This window comes from Letharia lupina, assembly GCF_014066315.1.
Source record: "Letharia lupina isolate WasteWater1 chromosome Unknown contig_2, whole genome shotgun sequence".
NCBI lineage: Eukaryota > Fungi > Ascomycota > Lecanoromycetes > Lecanorales > Parmeliaceae > Letharia > Letharia lupina.
In genome coordinates, this window is record NW_023502971.1 from 2,695,832 (window position 1) to 2,717,201 (window position 21,370).

Sequence of the window (21,370 nt, forward strand, 5' to 3'; positions counted from 1 at the left end):
AGGGGTTTGGTGGGGGGGGCGGAGGGGGTGGATGTGGCGACGGTGGTGCGGGTGGAGCGGGGGGTGGAGGCGCTGGGGTTTTAGGGGTGGGGGAGGCGAGGGGGTTGGGGGGGGGGGGTTTTGAATGCTCGGGCGGTGTGTTTTTTTTTTTCTTTGGGGGGGGGGGGGCAATGTGTCTTTGATGTCTTTATTACGACTTCGGTCCAGAAGGGTCTCTTCTATACGCGTCTTGTGAGATCTTTAAGTAAGACACTTCATTCAGATTATTCACGATGACTTTGCTCGTGGAGATGATATGATGCAGTGTGGGTGAAGGAGAGACTCTCAATTCGCCCAGACCATACCTCCTCCTACTTTACGTAGTATGTGCCTTTCAGAGTCATTACATAAGCGTTGTTAACCCCAGGGATTTTGCAAAGCTTTTTCAGACAAGGAAAATTGACAAAGCGTTGTTGTAGAAGGGAGTGACCTCCCTTGAAAATCCAAAACGTCAGTATAGTTGACCTTAGACACTTTACAAAGGCTTTGCTGGTAGAAATAGACAAAGCATTGTTTGTGATGCGTCGTTGTTCATGAGACTCTTAGTCCCCTAAAGGACCTTTGCTGGTCAAAACACCGGTCGCCTTGTCTAGACAATACCTTGTCCTCCGCAACAAAGACTCCAGCCGATTGTGTTCGCCCGCTCCATTTTCCCTCCCCATAAGTAACTTACCACGCCCCACTCCCTCGCCTTCCGCGTCTTTTCCAGTACACTCCGGCAGCTCACACTTTCCAATCCACAACACCTACCCACACACCACCACCAACCCGAAACCATGGTCGACAGACTAACCGACCGCAACACCTCGCCCGTCCAACGCACCCAATCCACCATCGCCCTCGCCGGCTTCCTCAAACCCTGCCGCAGACCCGTCCTCCGCCACCTCGTCGGCGCCGCCTCCTTCGTCCGCTTCGACAGCATGCGGAAGGGCGAAGCGAGGGAACGCGACCGGGTCGAGGCCCTGCGCCGGGAAGCGGAAGCGGCTTTCGACCTGCACGACTCCGTCGAGCGCTGGATGCGCGGCGACGACCCCGTTTTCGGCGTCCCGAGCGAACGGTGGAGGGCGCTGCATCCGCAGATGAATTACCATTTGCAGAGGATCAGGCACAGGGAGCAGCATGAGCTGTGGGGACCGTCTAGGTTGGGGGCTTGTAAGGAGAAGGATAGGGCTACGATTGCGTTTCTGAACAGTGGAGGGGATGCGGAAGAGACGCTTTGGTGGCCGTCGGGTTTGGAGGAGGAGTTTTTGAACGCGCTGATTTGGCAGTGGAAGGGTGATACAGGTATTTGAGACCCTTTTCTTTGATTTCTGGAGTTTGGGGAGGGTGTGTGATAATTGAGACGTGTTTCACTACAATTGCATTGTCAAAGTCAATAACAATAACAGTGTTGTTTCTTACATATATCTTTGTTCGTGGGTTCGTGTCTTTGTCCGGGAACGAGGAATGTCCCTGCACCTTTAAATGTACGTCTTCACCCTTCCTTTTCCCAGCTATAGAAACTCTTCCTCAACTTATTCTAGCTCACTCAACAACCGCTTCCTCAGCTCTAGCAACTCTTCCTCAACTTATTCTAGCTCACTCAACAACCGCTTCCTCAGCTCTAGCAACTCTTCCTCAACTTATTCTAGCTCACTCAACAACCGCTTCCCAAAATTTACAGATCAAACATTCAACCAGACTTCGAAGCTCACACCAAGATGTCTTCCAGGTCCGCGATTCATCAACTGCGCGCCACCCGTTCCAGAGTGGGTTCTTCCTCACAAGCGCACAGCATGCTATACGGGTGGACCCCGGAGCCTGAGACCGAACGTGAGCCAGATCCATCCGAGGGCCCGCCTTTGAGTGACTTCACGAGAGGTCTTCCGAGACGAAATCGTGCTCCTAGTGGACGACGACCGTCAGTGTCAAAGCCTACGGATACAAATCGGGAAGAATCACGCCAGAGAAGGCCTTCCTTGGTAGAAAAATTGCGTGCTGCGGCTGGCCGACGCCCATCAGAGACCAAGCCCTCAGCGGTGTTTGGCCAGGGATCGCGGAAAAGAGGGTCTTCCAAGGATGCTCCTGTTGGCCGACGACTATCAAATGCTTCGTTGATAGCAGCAAATGATGCACCATCTCGAAAACGAGGGCCTTCCTTGGTCGCAAAAGCCAAGGAGATGGTAAATCGCCCTCGCACGAATACCAACGCCGAATCCTCCTTTCCCCGGCTCACAGACCTGTCTCGTCACGAAAAGTCTGCGAGTGAGAACGAAAAGGTACGTCTCTCAATCGAATCTATGACACGTAGCTTTGAACTTATCCAGCGTTGGAAGGAGCCGACTGATTGGCTAAAGCCATCGAACTGGTGGAAAAGAAATCACCCGGCCATGAACTTTCGTCTCTGGAGGATCATACAAAGAAACCCTCTTAACCACTTTGAGTTGCGGGCCTCGGCGGAAAGGAACGTTGAAGCCGCCAGACTTCTCTACGAGCAGAAGGGCGGGTTCAGCGACGAGTGGTGGCCAGAAGATCTGGAGGAAGAGATTTTGGACTCTTGGTCTCTGAGTTTTGGCGGCCGCGATCCCCCTCGTAGTGAATGGACGCTGCCAGAGTAGTGGTTAGAGGAATGAAGTAGGTGTCGCTTTCAATATATTTTGTGTTGATTCCACCAACGCTGAAACATGCAATCACCCTCGTTTCATCAGATCGAATAAGACGCCATGATTATTGTGGATGTTGTCTGCTGATTCGAATGTGGTGAGATTTGTCGCTGCTGAGTTCGCCATGAGATCAACGTCTTCATTTTGAGCTATAGACATTTTATTGGTAACTGCTTGATGCTCGGACGATCAATTGCGGAAGTAATGTGAGGTGGTGAGTTGTACGTTCACAACACGGACCTTGTTGAAGTGGGATGTCGTGGCACGTGGCGGCCAAAAGGCGGTGAGAAAGAAAAGGAATTTCTTTTGAGGCGGATTGCACTTGCATTGGCAGCTGAGGATAATCCAAGCAGACGAAAATACTTATGTTGTAGGTCCAGGTTAAATGATGAAATGTGCGCCCGCATTGGTCTTTGTCTAATTTTGGTGGGCGCCGTCCGGTTACTCCTCTTACCTATAGCTATACTCGGATACTCTATAGCCCGAAGTACATAGAGATATGCACACCTCCCTTCCAAATCGTAATTCTCAGAGTGGCATTATTCTTCATCCTGCCTCGAGGCTTTTTATGTTGGTCACCAGGTGTCGACAGATTTCTCCACCCCGAGGTTTACCCGGCTACAACGTCGAACTAAGGCGGAGTTGCTACGGGTCATTCATGAGGAATTTGAGGGGATTTCTATGTACGAAGTCCGGGCCCGTATCGCTGAAATGCCTTGGCGATGTCGTCAACTAGCAGAAACAGGTGGTAGACGTATTAAATCTGATTTATGGTGATATTCAGAAGGAATATATATGGTAGATTCTCAGTTTTCTCCAAATGCGTGCAGTAGCCGGGTAAACCTCGGGGTGGAGAAATCTGTCGACACCTGGTGGGTGTTGGCGGAGGTGAGAATTGAGCAAAGATGGCATTGATTATTGTGGCTGTGCGACGGGCTTGTCAGCCAATGAAAAGGATGAAACAAACTTACTCTATTAAAGTAGCGAGCTCCTTCACCATCAACCGACTTTTGAGCCTCAGGATCGGGGACGATGCGACGGTGATCTATTCTGGGATCCTTATTCATTTTCATTCCATCATGAACACACCAGCCTTTTCCACCATTCGTGATTGTTCGATTAATTGCATGACTGTGTTCATTCTAGAGATGGTCGGTGAAGGTACTAATCGTTGAGCCTTGAGATAGGTGTAAGAATGGTCAGGAATATTCTGATCATGCCACTAGATTAATTAATAGAAAAGAGTGGCAGATGAAATCCTTGGCTTGTCCTGTCAAACATTATGTTTCGATCAACAGGTGGCGCAATCCGCAAATCAAATCCCCTTCCTTTCTGATGACTCATATTCCTACCGTCTATACTGACGCCTTCAAACATTCATCCTCTGCTCCCAGAGCCATCAAATCTCAAACCAAGTGTCTCGTAACTCTCTTTACCATCCCAGGCACCGCTTGAGTCATGTTCTTTTCAGTCGACTGAATTGCGGCTTTGCATGTTTCACTGCTTCGCCATTGCCATTCTGTGCTGATTTGGACACTGATGTTTGAAACAGATCCAAACTCTTGTTGCGCTCTCCTGTGAGGCTCCCATGGTCTATATTAGGGCCTGATGGCTTCCTTTTTCTGCGCTCTGACTGCTGCCTTCTGACTTCGCCATTAGGCTTTCCACTTCCTTGCTGTCGGAATTTTGAACAATGCGTCTAAATATGATATGGGAGTATTGGCAGTATCACATTGATTTTTACATCAGTAGGATGACCTCCTTTCCCTCCGCCTGGCTGTCGTTCCCATACACCGCCGCCTCTGATTCCCTCACGCGAGACTACCATGATGCCTTGAATATATAAGAGCCTACTATACCCGCCAAATCGAGTCCCAGACAAGCACCATCACTCAAATATAACCTCTTAAACCAACCATATCCAGCCCACCTACCGAGCACACTTACCGACCATGAAAGCCCAAACCCTCGCCCTCGGCCTCGCCCTCTCCGCACCCCTCGCCTCCGCCTACCAAGGCAAAATGACCAACTACCAAGTTTCCGCCGGTCTAACCTCCTGCGGAACGACGCACGCCGACTCGGAAATGGTCGTCGCCCTCTCCCTCTCCCTGATGCAGCAAGGCTGGCCCGGCAACCCAAACGACAACCCCAAGTGCAACACCTACATCAGCATCTGGAACCCCGACACGCAGGTCCTGACCCAGAACGTCAAAGTCGTGGACTCCTGCCGCGGCTGCGCCATGTACGATATCGACGCCAGCGATGCCGTCTTCGCCGCCGTGGCAGATCCGGCCCTGGATCACGGAGACGGCTGGGAGATTGTCGATTGGGGAGGGAACGGAGTCGGCGGGAAACGTGATTTGGGCCTCGAGACGTTGACGGTCGGGCCGGTGGGGAAGCGCGAGCCGCATCATCCGCATGCTAAGGTGGCGAGGGAGGAGAAGGGTGATGGCGATGATAGCCAGATGGCTGGGTGAGCAGCTGCGCTGCCGTACAGTATTGCCGGTTGGGTTCTTTTCACATTGCTGGGCACGTTGGCATGCTCACCACACTCCTTTGGTCTTCTTCTTCGATCCGGACTGGCTGCACTTTGGTTGCGGTAGGCCGGCATGCCCTACTTTGCGCTTTCGACATTCTTTTTGGCTGGTCCTGTCGATCTTTGGCCGGGCACGGTGGCGCGCTCAGTACACTCATTCAGTCCTCCTCCTTCTTCTTCGATCCGAAATGGGTCCCTTTCGGTTCGGGCACGTTGGCATGCCCATCGACACTCTTTCGACTTCATACCCATTTTCCTCGAACATTGGGACTGGCTCCCGGATCTCTCGTCATTCTTTTGCCGTTCTACCGATCTTTCTGCCCTTTTTGTTTAGTTGGCTTGGGCACGATGGCATGCTCTCATCCTGATTTTCTGCTTGTACTGTTAGCGGCATTCTGGTGTTGGTTTTCGGGCTCGTTGGCAAGCCTGTTGTCTTTGCTATTTTGATTTTGAACACATAGCGGTCGGAGTCCATCTGTGTCATTGATTCACTGTATATAGTCAGCGCCAGTTCTCACATGTCAATAAGCTCAACTATCAGCGGCGCCATCTGGTCTCGTGCAAAGTGCTTGGAAATAAATATACCTAGACTTTTCTTCTTCTTCCAAAGAGTTCCATTCCTGCCAATCATCCGGATGCTTCTCCCGCATCATTTTTCAATTTTTTCTTACGCAGCCATGTTAGCATAGAAGAGCACTTTCCATCACCAGCAGCACCCAAAGCCCCCCTCCAAGGGCTCAATCGATCCCATCTACCAACAACCTTCAGCAGCCGCGGCGGGCATCGCACAAAGCGTCATCCGCCCCCAACAAGAAATCAACAACTCAAGATAGCACTGATGATGAGATACTCTTTCCACAACTTTAGACCGATCTCGTATTTCAATCCAACAGACAAGGCTAGCTCTTCACTCTGACAGATCAGATAATCTTCAGAATCTCAGTCTGATCCAATACTGCATTGTTCGACCGCACAAAGACGTCGCCGATCTGAAGGGTAGTCCTGTGTACAACACACATCTCTTCGCACGCAGCATCAAACCGCAAATGTCCACGCGAGTGTCCCAATCCTCTCCTCCGTCCCATCCTCATCCCTCGTCTCTCGCTCTCACCAAAGCACACCGCAAACCTCTCCATCAACTACCCAACCTCCACAAAAACAGATCAACCCACCAGACCCTCCCATGCATCCCACAACCTGCTCTTCAGCCGCTCGCCCGACTCAAAACCGGACTCCATACCAACGTCTCCAGATGCGGCGGACAGCCCGGAGACTCCAGCCGCATCCAAACCCCACGTCACCACCACCAAAACGCATCCAGACCCCAACTTTCCCCGGTAGATCTCATAACTAGCGAGGCAAGCACCCTCATCTCCGGAAGGGTGCAACGCGCAAAGAGGTCAACGAGCCAACTCCCTCCTCCGCCGCCGTCTCCCCCGACCAATCAATAGCCCCGAGGGACTACGGACGCGAGGAAGATAAACACCCGGCCGTGTTTGGGATTTTTTTCCTTGCCGGGGGTGGAGGACCGCGTGGTTGGGGAGGGGTCGGCGATGAGAGGAAGGGGTTGGTGGGGGGGGGGTGGTATTGACATCCTGCCACCGTTCAGGACGGTCTTCACACGTCTAACACAACAAACAGCCAAGGAAGGCATCGAGCGCGCACCCACGCTTTGCGACCACGACGGCGATGTCGCTCGCTGCCGAGCTCGTCCGTACCCGCCTAGCCCAGCGGTTAGCGACTGCGACGGTCGTGCTGGATGCCACGGTCGGACGGGCATGGCGTACATTCTCTATCTACAATCAATCATGATGGTTTTGATTTTTTTCCCCGCTTCCGAAGCGACGAGCAGCGCTGGTTGGTTGGTCGGGTTGTCTGGGATTTCTTTTCTTTTCTTTTTTGCCTCATTCGATGATCCACATCTGGATCATAGAGCGAGAGCGGGGAATTCCATCCGTCATGCATCCATCCATTCAGGCAGAAGAACATCCGTCAAAGAGGAGACTTCTTTCTCCCCCCCCCGCCGCCCTCACATCCAGAGCCAAAAGGCCTCCGCGCGCCGTGATCAATGATGCGATGAGGCTTGAGCGAACCCCACATCCTCGCGACCGCAACTCTCATCGCTTAAGTGTGGGCTGAGCGACGGGCTCCGTGCGCTGTTTGCGAGCGGAGGAGGTGCCGCGGAGTGAGAAGATGGGGGGTGAGGGGTTACGGATGAGTCGGGTTGAGGCTGGTGGGATTGGTGGGCGGAGGCGGTGGATGAGGGGACGGAGGCGGGAGAGGTAGACTCGGTTCGTGCTCGACGTGGTTTGGTTTTTGAATACGACGACGACTATGGATGGGAGGAGACTTGAGACTTTCCGAACTGATCGCCTCGCATTGATCAGGCGTTGGTGCAGGGCTGGCTCAGATCTCTCTTCGGCGGCGTGCAATATTTCATGTCTACAAGGGTTCATTGTGTTTGAGGCATTGCATTGCTTCTCCGTATTTCCAGCTATGTACAAAGCAATGCCACGATATCAATCTCAGCCAAGGATAGCGAAGACAAGATGGACGACCTGCACGTCTGCCATCGAGTCTCCACTACCTCGCCCTAACCATAACGAAAGAGAGTATGCTGCACGATCCGCTTCTAAATCGTTTGGAACCATTCGCTGTGAACCCTTCGCTTGATATCCCTTCGCTCAAGTGCATACGACAAGATCCAGCGCCTTTTGCAAATGCCCGACTCACTATTAGTGTATGTAGCATGGTATCGTCATGAAGTCTTGAGAGGCGTGAATTATGCGAAGCCGAAATACTCGCTTCCAGCCGTCATGGCCGTGTAGACTTGTTGTCTGAGGGCTTCGTAGCTCTCGTATTCTGGAAGATCAAGTTCTGAGGAGGGAGTCAGCTACTGGTGTTGGTCTTGTGGGGTAAATGTGCTTACGATTGAAGCAAGTGTGCGAGCTAGGCAATCTGTCCTTATTGCCGTAGTCCCGGTGGATGTTAAATCTGCTAAAGCCATTCATACCCTCAAGCTGGCCAAAGCCGTTGAGAGGCACTTTGCTGGTGCCTGTAACGAATTGTAGAAGCTTGGCTCGTTCCTCCTTGTCAAATGAACGGACTGCGCGCCAGAACCATTGAATCTGTGGCGACGAAGCTTGGTAGTTGTGGTATTCAGTATGGTTCTTCCAATCGTCGACATCGATATCGGGCAGACCAGAGATGAGCAGCTCAAGTTCTTGCTCATTAAAGATCGCGATCAACTCCGGCGGGACAATGTCGTGGAAGCCTGTTTATCGTCAGTATAGGAATTAGGATCGCCAGCCAAGGAATCTTACCCTGCAAGAACATCTCTAATTGTGCTTGCACAGATCCCGTAAGACGGTACTCCACCACGAGCTGAACGTACTCATGCTTGTTTTCCTCGGTGACCGGAATGTTGCGACCGTTCTCAGTAAGATCCACGACCTCGGTAACGCCGAAGTCATCAGTCTCAACGGAGAATGTTTCTGTGATGATTTCCGTGATATCATTCTCCAGCATCCACAGCAGGGACTTGTAGTAGTCCAAGTCCAAAGTCTCCATATCCTTGATTGACACCGTCTTGCCAAGCATTCGCTTGTAGACAGCTCTACTGAAATGGCAGTCTAATGCTCGACCTTCGTAGAGAGCTTTGCCGATGATGCGACCGATGAACTTGAAAAACATGAGATGCTCTTCGTTGACTTTGCTGAGCTTATTGGGGTGGAACGTGGTACGATCGGAGGCGACTGGAATGAACAGAGCATAGTCTGGGTTGAACATCTGTCGCGAAAGGACTTGGAACCATTCTCGAGTCACTCCACCAGCGTCAACTCCCTCTTCACCATGGAAGCGAATGCTGAGCTTGCCGTACTTGATTTCGTCACCAGTTTTGTAGGATAGGTTTTTGAACGAGTCAAGGAAGACCTGATCACGACGGACAGATAGCTGTAAGGGGGGCTGAGGATGCCTCGCTTCTGTGCCGCGAGAGTGTAAGCGTCGAGTGAAGTAGTTGCGCTTATTGTCAAACTCCAAGACTTTGGGGTTTTTAACCAGCAGTGAGAACGTGCCACTCATGAGCTTGGGGTTGTGTCTGACAAGGTCATTGAGGATCTTACGGTGGTCTTCAGTGAATTTGAAAAAGAGGCTCTCCATGAAGGATTCTGGCGGAGGGCTTGTGATGGCGAACTCTTTGGCGGCTTTAATCACTGGGATGTCCTTTAGTGTCGTGTTCTTGCAGACGACCATGAGTGCCTCAATCAGTGGTAAGAGTATGGTGGCAACATTAAGCGAACCGTCGCCTTGACGAATGCTGTTCAGGCACTCGCTGAGCTTGTTCCAGAGCGAGCCGAAAGTCGGGTTCTCGTACAACATCGTAAGTAGATCCTCTTTCGGAGTGGAGCTCTCGGCCGATTCCCCTTCGCTATCTACAGCAGACGTTGTCTTGCCACCGATGTGCTTATGGTCAAACAAGTAGTCCAAAGCAGTGAGTACACGAAGGAGCTTGGCTTGATCTGACGATGCAGGAGAGAATTTGGTAAGAGCCATGCCTTGGATGTCAGTACCGGAGGTGGCTTGTTTGATTTGTGGTACCAGCTCGTCGAGATCCTGCAAAATAGAGTGGCCCAGATCTTGAGCTTGTTCGATCAATCCTTTGCCGAAGACTTCCTTCGCCCCTGGAATGCCCGAAAGATTGTTGATGGTCGATAGCGTGTCTCGGAATGTCTTTGCGCTGCATTCACGAGCTGCAAGGATGTTGACCACGAGTCGAAGATTCTCCTCAGGCACAATAGGCGGTGTCAGATCTCGAGCCTTCTTTGTCATTTCGTCCGCTGGCTTTTTCATTTCCTTCTCTTTGGCTTGACCCGCCGTTGGCCCTGCGCTGGTTTCCTGGCGTGTCTCACCGTCTGCTTGAACATCCATCATAGGGGACGTGCTCTCCTCTATTGAAGGCTCGGCTGTCTGGGCGAGGTCTTGCACGGCGTGATCGGCTATCACTCCCTCGGAGCCGTTGGTGGGCTCTCGCGGAGCTCCCACAGCTTTCGGCTCTTCTGGCTTATCCTTGTCTTTCCGGAGCAGCATTGTCAACGGATTAGTAACGCTCTGCAGTAGGCTAGAGAGTTGCTCCATGCAGCCAGAGCTCTCCATGATGAGCTTACGATCCAACAGACTAAGCAAGGCGTTCAGTGCGAACTTGGACGCCTTATTTTCTTTGGCTTTGCCTTTTCGATTGGCTTTCGTTTTCATGCCTGATGTGACTTCGTGCTCCTCGAGGAAGAACGCTGGAATATGAGGGTTGTATTGCGTCAACGAAACAAGTGCGCTCAAGCACTGTTGGATGACCATCAGAGGGGTTGCCTCCATGTTGCTGGCAACGGCTGCCATTGGTCCAGTAAGGGTCCGCTTTAGTGGCTGAGGCGTCTTCGGGGTAATTGGCTGTTTGGCTCGAAGCGAAAGGTGGGTAAAACTTCGCTCTATAGCATTGACATCGGTGCTGCCGTCTTGGAGAATTGAAAGTAAAAGGCTTATGACCTCTGCACGATTCTGGCGATTCCTAGACACGTCATGGAGAATACCATTAAGGGATTGACGGGAGCTTCCTTGTTGAGGTACGAACATCAGGCGGAGCAAGGTTGCAACGCCGGCTTTGTCGAGCATTTGCACAATTTGCTTTCGCGGAGGCTTCTTTGCAGCGGGCTGCGGAGGTCGTCCGTCGAGTATCTGGCGTACCAGACCATTGGCTCGACCACCACGACCAGCAATTCCTGCAAAACGATGCATAGGCCGATTCCCACCTAGAGCTCGAGCTTCTGCTGCAATCTCTTCGGGGAGCTGAGCGAGAATCTCCTCGTCTTGCTCCATTAGAACGTTCTGTCGAAGTGCTGGGTCAAGGGAAGCGAAGAAGCTCGCAGGGTCCATTTCTTCCGCACGAGCAGACCCACCACCGCTAGCAGCCTGTTGTCTTCTACGGGCTTCTTCTCGTTCACGTCGTCGCCGATCTTGTGCTTCTTGCTGGAGTAATTCTTCTCGAATCTCAGGAGGAAGGGCTTCAAGAAATTCGCGGCTGATGTCAGTGGGCTCTTCGCCGGCAGCAGCGGCCTCAGATCGCTGAATCGCAAGCTGGGACATAAGAACCTCTTCGCGGATCTCTTCAGGTAATGCATCAAGGTAAGCCATGTCGATACCCAGACCGGTGATGTCAAGCTCGCGCCCCCGAATGGTCGTCCGCACTCGCTCTGTTGGTTCGGATGGGCCTGCTGCTGCAGGTTCCTCCACTGACGTTGGGCCTTCTGCATTCTCCGCAATTTCCGCAGGCTCTTCTACTTGTGCGTTCTCCACGCCTTCCATGGCCCCTTCGTCTTCGGTAAGTCCTGATTCTTGGCCCTCAGGAGGCGCTACTTCAGCCCCTGAGGCTGCTTGGGCGGCAGCTGCTTCCCGAGCTTCGCGTTCTGCGTTTTCCTGCTGCTCTTTCATCTCTCGTTCAGCCTTCTCCAGCGCTAATCTCTCTTCCCTCAACTTCTCTCGGTCTTGCCTCTCCTCCTCCGCTCGACGCTTGCTCTCCTCGTCTTCCCGCTTTTTCTTCTCAACTGCCGGAGGTACTAGGATGCGAAGTAGGTGTTCCGTTATGCGCATAGCCTTTTCGATATGAGTGTTGCCGAAGAGAAGTCGAGATTCTTCTTGCCATCGTTGATAGGTGACCGCCGGTGAGACCATTGCCTGTTGAGGGTTCCCTTCTCGGTTAACCCGAGAGGCCTCGTGGTGTGCGTGTCCCCGAACACCACCGAGGAGGTTCTCAATATCACGTGGCAATGTGAGTGCGCTTCCAACGGCGCCTCCGCCGATAGATATTTGCACAGCCCCACCCGGGCCACCAACAGCACTAAAGCCCATTCCGCCAATATCACCTCTTCGACCCACGGATGCAATGAGGCTATTGAGAAACGAGACAGGACTGTCAGCAGATATCATACCACGGGGTCGTCGACCAGGCTCCATTCCGTGAACCCAGTAGTCATCAAAATTCGCGGCAGCGTCTGACAAGTCGGCTGAGCGTTGACCTCGTGTTCCGCGCGAGGGCTCTGGCACCACACTGCGTTGCAATAGTGGATTGCTATTGTCGTCATTTGAGCGGGGTACGCCCGCAGGCCGGTGAGAACGGTAAGATGACAGGTGTGTAAGGTGTGTGCGAGGGTCGTTCAATGAGCCAGGGAAAGAAGACCAAAGATCAGGCATGCGACGAGGATGGTGATGATGGTGGTGATGCCCTCTTGGCAATGGCAAGCCTGGATCATCATCAGGATCCCAACCAAAAGGAGGCTCAGGCATCCCAGGCTCCTCGTCATCATATTCGGGCTGGAACATGACATCTTCATCGTCGACTTCATCGTCATTCTCGCCTTCGTCGTCTTCATCTTCCTCATCATGCTCGTGTCCGACGACATCGTCCATATATCTACCTCCAATACCTTCTTCGAGGTCCATGGCGAGACCCCCGGGGCCATCTTCAAGTCCTTCGAGACGCTGAAGAGCAGCTTCTGGGCCTCCAAACTCTCGAACGATATCTCTCACAGCACTCTCGGCATCCTGGGTGTCTTGACTGAAGCCCCGGTCAAGGTCGTTTTCCTCATTGTAGCGTGCGATGTCTTCTCCATCCTCGTCTTGCCAGTCTTCGTCTTCACCTTCGGCTAGGCTAGCATTCTCGCTATCGCCAGTGATTTCATCGATGACTTCCATTTCATTGTCTTCGTCCATATCTTCGGAATCGTCCTGGTCTTCATCGTCGTCACTTGGCTCATCGTCTTCCGCATCGATGACCACCTCGACGTCCATCCCAGGGTCTCCGTGAAGGCCTTCAATAGGGCCCGCTTCTCCAAGATCTTCATCCTCATCGCTAATGACTTCATCGTCACGTTCCATGCCCTCCTCGTACTCCAAGCCTTCCTCGTACTCATCGTCGTACATCTCTTCGTCACCTTCCGAGGACTCCGAGCTTGATTCTTGGTCTCTACCTGGCTCAAACATACCGAGGGTGGAATGTCTGAACAGATCTGGAGTCTCTTCTCGGTCGTCATCCATGTCGGAAACTGAGGTGGCAGAAGATATTTCATCTTCATCTGTCGTACCTGGAATGCTAGAGATGCTTGAGCTCTCGCTCAGCACGATAGCTGTGGCTGTGAGTTGCTTGAGTGGTCGGAGGATGTATTTGATAGCGCGCTTGGCAGGTGGGAAATTGAGATCGATATCTGCAATGGAGCCTGTAAGAGCTGCGATGAAGTTCTTTTCGAACATGATCTTGGCTATGGATTTCTGAAACCCTCCTTCCACACCGGGAGAAGGCGTGCCACTAGCAGGGACGAGTCTTCCCATCAACAAGCGGTTAAAAAGATCTGCTAAATCGAGCAAGCGAGCATACTTGACGTCAGGATGCTCTTCTGACGCGTTGGCATCTCTGTAAGCCTTGAGGGCGTGCTCTAGAACAAACTTGCGCACAAAGAGTAAATCGGGTTCGTCGTCCTCGTCTACTGCATCACGCTTGTTGGGATACCCGTTTTCATTGGTCCTGAGGCACAGAGAGACAATAGCTGACATGGCCCAGTTGGACGTAAGATTCTTTTTGCGGTATTCGATGGTGTCCTCGTGGCTCAGAGTGCCCACAGGGATTACATCGTTCAAGAGATAATTGAGAATCGCAGATCGAGGCTTTGAGGGAGTCATTGCTTTGGGATCAGCTTTGCGCGAGAAGTTGATGAATTCGATCTTTGTACGGTTGTAACAATGTAAGAGTTCGGCCAGGCACTGAAGGAGGAAACAGCGATAGACATAAATGGGATGCTGCTCAGGCTTAAATTCAGGCTTCTCGGCCTTCTTGGTGTCGTTAGAGTTGGCGTTCGCCGTTGATGCTGGGCTCGAGGCGCTAGGACCTGATGCTGGAGATGTGATTGCTGAGTCTGCAATATCCAAAGTCTCTGAAGAAGCCTCGGTCAAGGGCTCCTGTGGTTTAGCCAGCTGAGGGTCTGGGGGATCTGGGACTTCTCTGTAGGCCAATAACTGGGAGAGGAGATAATGGATGACGCCACTAGGATGCTCGACGATAGGAGCCTTGGTTTCGGTTGCCCTGGGCTTCTGTGCCTGGTTTTGCTCATCCTCACCATTCAATGGCTTGCTTTCTTCTTTCTGACCCTCTACTTCTCCAACTACGTCTTCACTAGGCTTGGCAGCAGTCAGATCTCGGGTAGACTGGGTCTCCTTTTCTTCTGGTTCCTTGAGTTCTGGTTTGAGGCCCAGAATTTGTGGTTGCTGAGATGAATCATATCTGGGAATCTCAAGCTTCTCATTTGTGACCTCAACGAAGATTTCCGGAGATCTGAGGATGAGGTCGTACATTTGTTTCACGTAGCTTTGAGTGTCGGTGGCACGGCCGGTTCTGGTCTCGAATCTGAACATGATTTCGCTGCGCATGATCTGTCTAATGGTAGCTTCGTCCTCGACGATATGGCGAAGTAGCAGCATGAACGTGCTTGGGAGTCGGTCGATGGTCATACCAGTCAATAGCTTGATCATTATAAAAAGGCGATCTATTTTTCGCTTTTCGCCGAGCTTAGAAGCAATCTCCCGATTACGAGTCAAGATAACCAGGACGCGGACCACGGAAAGGGCGAGCGATTCATCTCTCCCAATTCCAAGCAGGATACCATCTATGGCTTCAAACAACTGAAGCTTCGCATCCAGGGAGACAAGTGGTGGCGGCATGTCAATTATGGCGCCTTTGGGAATCTCTCCACTAGGTGGAATTGACCATTCGATCTTCGATGGCTGTACATCTTCTGCCAGTACCTTCTCGATGACTAGTAGGATTTGGCCAATCCAAGGAGACGCTTGCTCAGGTGGGTCAGAGTAAATCTTGATGAAACCCATAAGCTGCTCCAGGTTCTCGATGAGAAATTCTGTCGTCGCTTCAAAGAAACTCTTCTCTTGGAGGACTAAAGCCAATAGATTGGCGTATGACGCGATTCTTTTGCCGGCAGGCCGGAAGTCTTCCTCCATCTGAAGTGATATCAAAGACTGTACTAAAGTCTCGCCAATTTCGCTGCGCAACTGCTTCGCATCCAATGACTTTAGTGCAGCGGCTTGGATCAAGTCGGCAAGCTCGAAAGTAACGTCGTCATGAACGTTAAGCACATCGAGGGCTCTATCTATGAGATTCTCTCGAACCGTAGCGCGTCCATCGTCAAGATCGTTGACCGTCACGGGATCTGGTGCTTTGGGTGACTCCGGCGCCGTCGGAACTGGTCTTGACTGAGGTTGCTCGTCAGGCCTCTGAGTACCTGTCATCGTTCCCCCACGCTCGGGCATTTCAAGTGGAGTAGGCCTGCCAGGTATCTCCGAAAGGATACTCCGCAAACTGTCATTGCTCATCGCCATGTTGTCGTTCGAGTTGCTGTCAGTCTCAGGTGGGACGCCTGGTGCTGGAGGCGGTGGGGCTCTCAAGCTAGAAGCTGAATCTTCTCCGTCTGCTTCTTCGACTTCGACATGTGTGTCACCTTGGGCTGCTGTGTAATCTCCAGTACGAGTATCAGCCGCGGGAGCTGCGGGCATTGGCGCCTGAGGCTGCTCTTGCGATAGCGTCCCGTTGCCCGCTTGAGCAAGGATTTCGTTCATGGTCTCAGGGTCCATCTCAAATCCTGCAAAGCGCCGATCTGTAGCGACAGTTGCCTCGGATGGGGCAGCTGGATCTGGTTCAGGTAGAGTGGCCCCGGACTCTGAACGTTGAGGAGTTGCAGTTACTGGTCGGCGCGCCTTTTCTTGGTCATATTCTGGGATAGGGTTTCTCGCTGCCCCTGGAAAGTGCTTTAAAGCCTGGCAATACTCGATAGCGAGTATCTGTGTATTTTGACATCGGTACAAGGCCTCTTGAACTATCTCAGGATCATAACCGAGATCCGTCAGAGACCGTACTTTGTCGCTGTGAATGCTGTAAACTTTGATAGGAGCTTTTCGTGGAGCGGGTTGTTGGTCCCCACGCTTGAATGCTCCCTGCTCATCACTGCCTTCAAGGACGGTTCGAAGGATTTCGATCAGGCATTTGATGATCGAGACATCCGCTTTGTCCACGAAGTCGGAATCCCACATTCTCTTGACAACAGGGAGGATAGTCATACGTAGTTCCACAAGAAACTGCGAAGGTAGGAAGTAAGTCAACTGTCCTCGATCACGCTCATGTGAAGTGATCGCGTGCGTCTGATTAGACTCCGTGATTGACTTGGACATGGTGATTTGGGCGAAGAAGCTTAGTATGATCCTGATCCCACCTGCAATCGGTATTATTCTAGCTTTGCGATCGGTTTCATCTGTACTCTTGATCAAGGTCTTCGCTGCCTCAAAAAATGTCTCGAGCACCTCCTTAAAAGCTTTCAGACCTCCATCATTTGTGAAAGCTTGAAGTAGAAGGGTCAGGACTTGGGCCGACGGACGATCAGTGGAAGAACCTGAAAATCTGTTATAATCTGTTTCCTGACCTTCGCGACCACGAAACATACCTTCAATGATCAACGTTGAAACAGAAGTCAGGACGACAACCCAGTAGGCGTAACGGTCCTCAGCACATGCAGACTTCTTTGCTGGCTCGTAGCGTAACTGCTCGAGGCTGGCGTTCGACATTGCTTCGGCAACCAAGTAGGCGTTTTGTCGAGCGTAAGCCTCCGGTCGCCTCTTAGCTACCAAAGACTTGCCCAGGTTCTGGAAGAAAAGGACAACCGCAGATGGTATTTGACTTAACACATAGCGCAAGCTTCTCACGTTCTTGAAATGAGCGGTCTTCTCGTCTTTTTCCATGGAAGGTGACTTTGGCTTCTTTGAGTCAGAAGAGCGGGCATTGCTGCTCGGTAAGCCTGGTGCTGTGGCACGCGAGGGAGCTGAGGTCGTTTCGACATCCCCAGGGATCTCATTCCCATTGTTGAGAAAACCAAAGACCGCATCTGCTTCTTCACTACCCATGCCGAAACCTTTGAAACTTGTACCCATCTTCCATGCGTCGGGAAGTCTCTTGAGTAGTAAGATTTCTTCCCATACGCAGACTCGGTGCAGTAAACCAAGGCTCGTGACAACATTTCGATACTTGTCCGCGAGATTGACCTGACTGAAAGGTGTCTGGCTCGATCGCGAACCGAAGATGGGCGCTGAAAACACTTCGGAGAGAATGCAAGTCAGAGTGTGAACATTCACAAGAGACTTGAGAACCGTGGTCCCAATTGGAGCATAAGGGCCTTCATTTTGATCATTGGTGGGACCCTCTGCCACTGATGTGAACTCCGAGAAAAATGCATATTTCCCAGTGTAGTTGTATAGAGGTTGCAGATCATCCAAAGTCTTCTGTGCGCGTTGGAGCAGAGTGGGGAGAACGAGATGAGGCTTCTGCTCGACCATGATGTGGACAACTTTGCTGACCTCTTCGCCACCTTTTTGCATGTTGAAGTCAAAGGGAAGACTTGGCAATGTCGCGAGGTCGAGAATGAGGTTTGCGCCATTTGCTTCGACGAAAAAGGAGCAAAGCGAAGAGTTCTCGAAGAAGCCTTCGAGGAACCGCATAACTACCTCGATGCGTTGAGCAGTGCTGGGCCCGTTCTTCTCGTCCATCTCGTCCATTGCTTCAGGGTCAAGGACTGCTGTAACAGGATATTCTTCACGAATGGGAGATGCTTCACCCATCACCACATCATCATCATTTTCCACCTTTGGCTCCACGGTAGTGCTTTGTTTGGTGCTTTGGTGCTCCCCCGCTGGCACAAGTTTTCCATTTCCGGCTTGAAGCCAAAGCTTAGCTCCGCAGCCCTTGGTCTTCGCTCGTGACTTGCACATCTCTCCAACACGCTCGATCATAGTCATGATGTTGATGACGACGGCCATCTTCAGAGTGGGATGATGTCGCACCAGTTCATCGAAAGAGTTACCTAGCATTCTTAGCAGCTCTGATTCTGTGGGAGATAACATTACTTTGATGTGCTCATCGCTTTCAAAAATCCTGAAGAAGCTATCGATAGCTCCGGACTTTTGAAACAATTCCAAACCAGTGTTATGAAGACAAATGGCACCAAAAGCCTGAGGTACAGCCGTGATCGAGTCGGAGGCTGGAAGGATATCATGAGTCGAGGGATAGACAGCCTGCCGCAATTCCTTGCAATGATCATCTTTCATGAATTTCGCAATGCCACCAGCGTTTGCATGCGCGACTCCTTGCCTAATGACTTCGTCTTTGCTAATGTAGAGCTCATAAATGGTCATGGGACTTTGAGGTTTTGAATTCAGAGTGATGGCGTCAAGCAGCCCGCTGCTGAGTCCTGCCTCGGAGATGACAGCATAGCTCGTAGGCTCATTATGTATGAAGCTGCTCATGATGTTGATAGCTCCGCTCCAGATGCTCGAGCCGAAGACTTTGGGGTTGGTGATGACGATTTTAAGACCAGCTAGGAGCTGGGGAGAGTCTATAAGGTTTCTGAGCAGTCTGTCAAAGTTCGCTGGGCTATTTGCCATCAAGTGGTTGATGAGCTTGAACAACATCCGCAATGTCTGTTGCTGGAAGAAAGGAGTCTGATAATCAACCACATGGCTGCGATATCCTGGATTCAGACCTTCCCCATTCTTCGCACGTTCCAAGGACGAACGGACCTCGTAGGCAATCAGATCGGAAATTGTATCCAGACCTTTTGAGTTGGCAATCGACTGCAGAGCGTCTCGCACCGTATATACGATTGCATTGAGAAAGCTCAGGATTTTGGGTTGGCTACGCTCTGCTTTGTTAGTCCGAAGACCGAGGATCTCTATGAGTATGTCAAGGAGGCCCGCAGCGATGAGATTTTCTCCGGTCCTAGGTGCAGATGGTGGCAAGCATTCGAGTAATGAGAAGACAGCTTCACGTCGTTCCTCGCTCTCGTCAGACTCAGGTTCTTCGCTCGCCATCTCGGCCACAGCTTTGCGAAGAAGGTAGAATAGCACGCCATGGTTGACGTTGACATTCAAAGCGGCACACACGTCAGGTGCTTTTGTCTTCTGCTTGGCGAGCGCCTCCAGTGTTCCAAGTGCCACCGTCTGCAGTTTGAGCGGAATACCCGATGTTCCATTGCCCGGCGGATGCACCAAGTCCGCAAGTTGATACGCAATTTGGAATCTCCGTGGTTGATCAGAGTCTTGCTGCAGTATCTTCTGTTGAAACATCACATCTGGATATATGTAGGCTAGATTGGTGATTGCCAGCAAGCGTATCTTCACGAGTTCCTGCCGCATGGAAACGGAGGTGGCGATGGCCTTGGCATTCCTGATCCGAGTCAACAGCTCGTAGTGCGAGTCCTTAGGGAGGTTCTGCAGCCCATCCTTCAAGACATCCTCCACCTGCGAAGATGCTATCTGGGAGTAAGGAATCTCGACTTGTCTCATCCCTCCAACGGTCGGCTCTTCGGACTTTGCATTGGATAGAGCTGTAGATGCTTCAGGAGACTCATCAGAGCTTGACAATCGGCTAGGCCGAGACAAGCCTGATGGTCGTCTTGTAGGGGTAGGGGTCGGAGGCGGCTTCTGATCATCATTCGGTACTGTAGCTGACTGATAGTAGGTCAAGAGGACTGAGCCCCAGTCTTCCCAGCTCGATGAGTGGTGTGCTATTTTCTCTGCAGTGGGAGCGTACTTCGCTGACCCGTTCACCGAAGTCTTCACGTCTTGAGTCAAAGTCGACAAGTCATTGGCGTTGACGGAAACTGAAGATGTTGCCTTCGAAGCATGTCCCTTTTCTTTACCTTTCACTATAGGCGTAGCTGAATTAGCAGACGCAGAGGCCGACGACGATGACTTCGTAAAAGGATTTGCAAGCTTTTGCATCTTTTCAAGATCGATGTTGTAATGTAATTGTAGCAAGCTGTTATTCAGGTGTTGGCTAGTCTGGGCTCCTTTTTGACGAGAAGCGTAATAGCGATGGGCAAGACGAGCTGCAAGTTGGAGAGTGGCGGAAAGCAAAGATAAACTGGTTGTGTTGAGGAGGTCTCCCAGGCGTTCGCTACTGGCATACAAACTTCGATTGCCACAATTTTCCAGCAATTTGCGTGAGAAGTTCAACATGTCCTCCACAAGTTGTCGATCTCCATCTGGTCCGAAGCCCAATTTTTTCAGCTCTGCGTCGTTGGTTGGTGTACCTTTTGCAGCTTCGTTTTCTTCGGCAACGCCTTGAAGCAATAAGACGCATCCAAAAGGCCGTACCTGAGGTCCGACATTGAGGCCATACTCCCGAACGAACTGTTCAAGTATATTGTCGAATCGATTGAAGAGAGGAATCCAGTGGTAAACATCTCCTTTTGGGAATGCCCATCGAATAGGAAAGCTTCTGAAGTGTCGTGGCAGCTGGGATATCGGGAGGATACTTGCTGTACTCACGAACTCCGCTATGGCGGGAGGCTATAGAAATGAACGCATTAGTACATCGCAGCTAGCTAATTTCATAATGTAGGTGGAGCTATAGAAGTACCAGAGTCTCGTCATGCTTTGGGCCCGCTTCCTTCTTAATTCGCCCCATCGTGACAGCTGAGTGACTGTAGAACACTCATGTGTATGTCCGGAACCGATTCCGAGCTCCCCGGTGTATGAAGGCGAGTTTCTAGGTTCAAGTCTGATGGTATGATGTGTGATATTGGAGACGCTCAGATGTTTGTTCGGGAGCTGTTGAGGGGTTCGCTCCTGCCTTGTCAGCAAAGCAAAGTGTAAGGTGGTGTTACCCTGATGTTTGTATGTTGTAGGCTTTCTTATAATGGAAGATGTGCAAGACGTTGGAACACCAGACTCCACGTCAAGATTCGAAGGAAAAAAGAACGTGTTGAAGATCAGGGAGGTAGGATGGAAAGGCGGAAGCTTGTGGTAGATTGAAGAAAGCTTAGCGGTGCAGGTCGCCGGCTTAGATGTGAGAGTAGTAGATGAGGTTGTAAGATGCTGCCTTGTAACTGAGAGCGGGGTGATGGGTGTGATGAGGAAGGTGAGATGCGCGTGAAGGTGCAGAGCCTTGAGGAGTTTGCTCTAGTAGGTAGAACCGCAAGGTGAAGGACCGGAACAAAGTTTCGATATTCCCGTGTAGAACGCTAGCCTAAAATGGATTTACGATCACTGTTCGTTACGA

The 21,370-nt window shown here is 51.5% G+C and overlaps 3 protein-coding genes across 3 annotated transcripts; 2 read left to right on the forward strand and 1 right to left on the reverse strand.

Moving 5' to 3' along the window:
* Positions 1 to 815: 815 nt before the first annotated feature.
* On the forward strand, positions 816 to 2,636 carry HO133_004839 (uncharacterized protein; the record flags this gene model as incomplete). The annotated part of the gene is made up of 3 exons (XM_037295751.1): positions 816 to 1,323; positions 1,720 to 2,297; positions 2,346 to 2,636. 3 exons carry the CDS (start codon positions 816 to 818, stop codon positions 2,634 to 2,636), a joined length of 1,377 nt encoding a protein of 458 aa, XP_037157752.1.
* A 1,997-nt stretch (positions 2,637 to 4,633) lies between these two features.
* HO133_004840 (uncharacterized protein) lies at positions 4,634 to 5,158 on the forward strand (the record flags this gene model as incomplete). Its single annotated transcript, XM_037295752.1, has 1 exon — positions 4,634 to 5,158. The coding sequence occupies one exon, from the start codon at positions 4,634 to 4,636 to the stop codon at positions 5,156 to 5,158; it is 525 nt and encodes a 174-aa protein (XP_037157753.1).
* A 2,841-nt stretch (positions 5,159 to 7,999) lies between these two features.
* On the reverse strand, positions 8,000 to 20,776 carry HO133_004841 (uncharacterized protein; the record flags this gene model as incomplete). Its single annotated transcript, XM_037295753.1, has 5 exons — positions 8,000 to 8,094; positions 8,147 to 8,491; positions 8,541 to 16,709; positions 16,761 to 20,658; positions 20,729 to 20,776. 5 exons carry the CDS (start codon positions 20,774 to 20,776, stop codon positions 8,000 to 8,002), a joined length of 12,555 nt encoding a protein of 4,184 aa, XP_037157754.1.
* Between the last annotated feature and the right edge of the window lie 594 nt (positions 20,777 to 21,370).